Source organism: Leishmania donovani, chromosome 20 (assembly GCF_000227135.1).
Source record: "Leishmania donovani BPK282A1 complete genome, chromosome 20".
In the NCBI taxonomy this organism is placed as follows: domain Eukaryota; phylum Euglenozoa; class Kinetoplastea; order Trypanosomatida; family Trypanosomatidae; genus Leishmania; species Leishmania donovani.
In genome coordinates, this window is record NC_018247.1 from 611,966 (window position 1) to 613,266 (window position 1,301).

General features: G+C 63.6%; 1 protein-coding gene across 1 annotated transcript; it reads left to right on the plus strand.

The window, feature by feature from the left end:
• Positions 1 to 186: 186 nt before the first annotated feature.
• Positions 187 to 1,299, plus strand: LDBPK_201370 (kinase-like protein; the record flags this gene model as incomplete). The annotated part of the gene is made up of 1 exon (XM_003860430.1): positions 187 to 1,299. A coding segment is annotated over one exon (1,113 nt), but the record flags the coding sequence as incomplete, so codon positions are not given.
• Between the last annotated feature and the right edge of the window lie 2 nt (positions 1,300 to 1,301).

The window sequence follows — 1,301 nt, forward strand, 5'->3', positions numbered from 1 at the left end:
CTCACGAGAGGGGTGGGGAGGCTGACAACCACTTGGAAAGCGACAAGTGCACGCAAAAGTGACTGCACATCACGCAGAGACTCATCGGCGAGAAGAGGATCGCCATCAATCTGCCACACCTTGACAGGACGGTGGGCAGCGGTCACTGCTCCTCACTACATGAGCACACACGACACAAACTCAGACATGTCGACCGCCTCGCAGCACAGGAAAAGCGATTCGGCGGAGCGTGACGAGGTCAATGTCAAGAACGCTCCTAAAGTCGCGTCAGAGGCGGAAATAAACCGCCGCAACGTTGTCTTTGCAGAGGCGCTGCGGTGCGCCTGCATTGCGATGCGGGTCGGCGACGACCCGGGGTACATCTGGACACCGCAGCGGCTCGGCGCTGGCTCGTTCGGCACAGTGACGCTTGCATACCGTCACGAGGGCGACGCTGTGTGGCGCAAGACCGCGGTGAAGCGCATATCGCTGCGCAAAGAAATGCGCCTCTCAGCCGTGCTGGAGAAGGTGCGGTGCGCTGGGCGCGAGGTGGCCCTGTGCCGTCGCGCTGGGGTGTCGCCGCACGTTGTGCCGATGTACGAGCCATGGTTCGACTGCCGGGAGGGCGTGATCGCGCTGCCGATGGACGCCGGTGACTTCAGCCTGGAGCAGTACGCGGTGCACTGCGGCTTTCGGTTCCCGCCGCTGGTGCTGCTGTCGATGTGCGCGCAGTGCGCGCGTGCTGTGGCGCATCTGCATCGGCGCGGCGTTGTGCACCGTGACGTGAAGCCAGACAACTTCGTGGTGAATGTTTTCGACACTGCTGGTGGTGCTGGTGCTGGCGGTGATGGTGGCCGCCGTGACGCGCGGGCACCGCTCGTGCGCATACTTGACTTTGGGCTCGCGTGCGGCGTGGAGGAGGTCGGGCAGGAGTTGAAGCGTTGCGTGGGGACACCGCACTACATGGCACCGGAGACGTTTTCGCACCTCTGCGACTGCGACGTGCCTGCGGCGTGCGACGTGTGGAGCCTCGGGGTGACCTTGTTCCGATTGGCCACTGGCGTCTTCCCGGTCTTCGAGATGGACAAGACGTGGCAGCAACCGCCCTTCACCGCGTTACACAGCGGAAAGCTGTGGCTCCCCTCGAGGAATCTCTTCCATGAGCCATTGTCGGCGGAATCGCTAGCGGTGTTGTCAGTCGCTGCGTCGATGCTTGTGCTGGACCCCCGATACCGGCCCACCGCGGATGCTGCGGTGCTACAGCTGCAGGGCTTTCAGGAGGCGTTCAGCCACCAGATCCAGTCATGGCCGCCAGGGTCTGG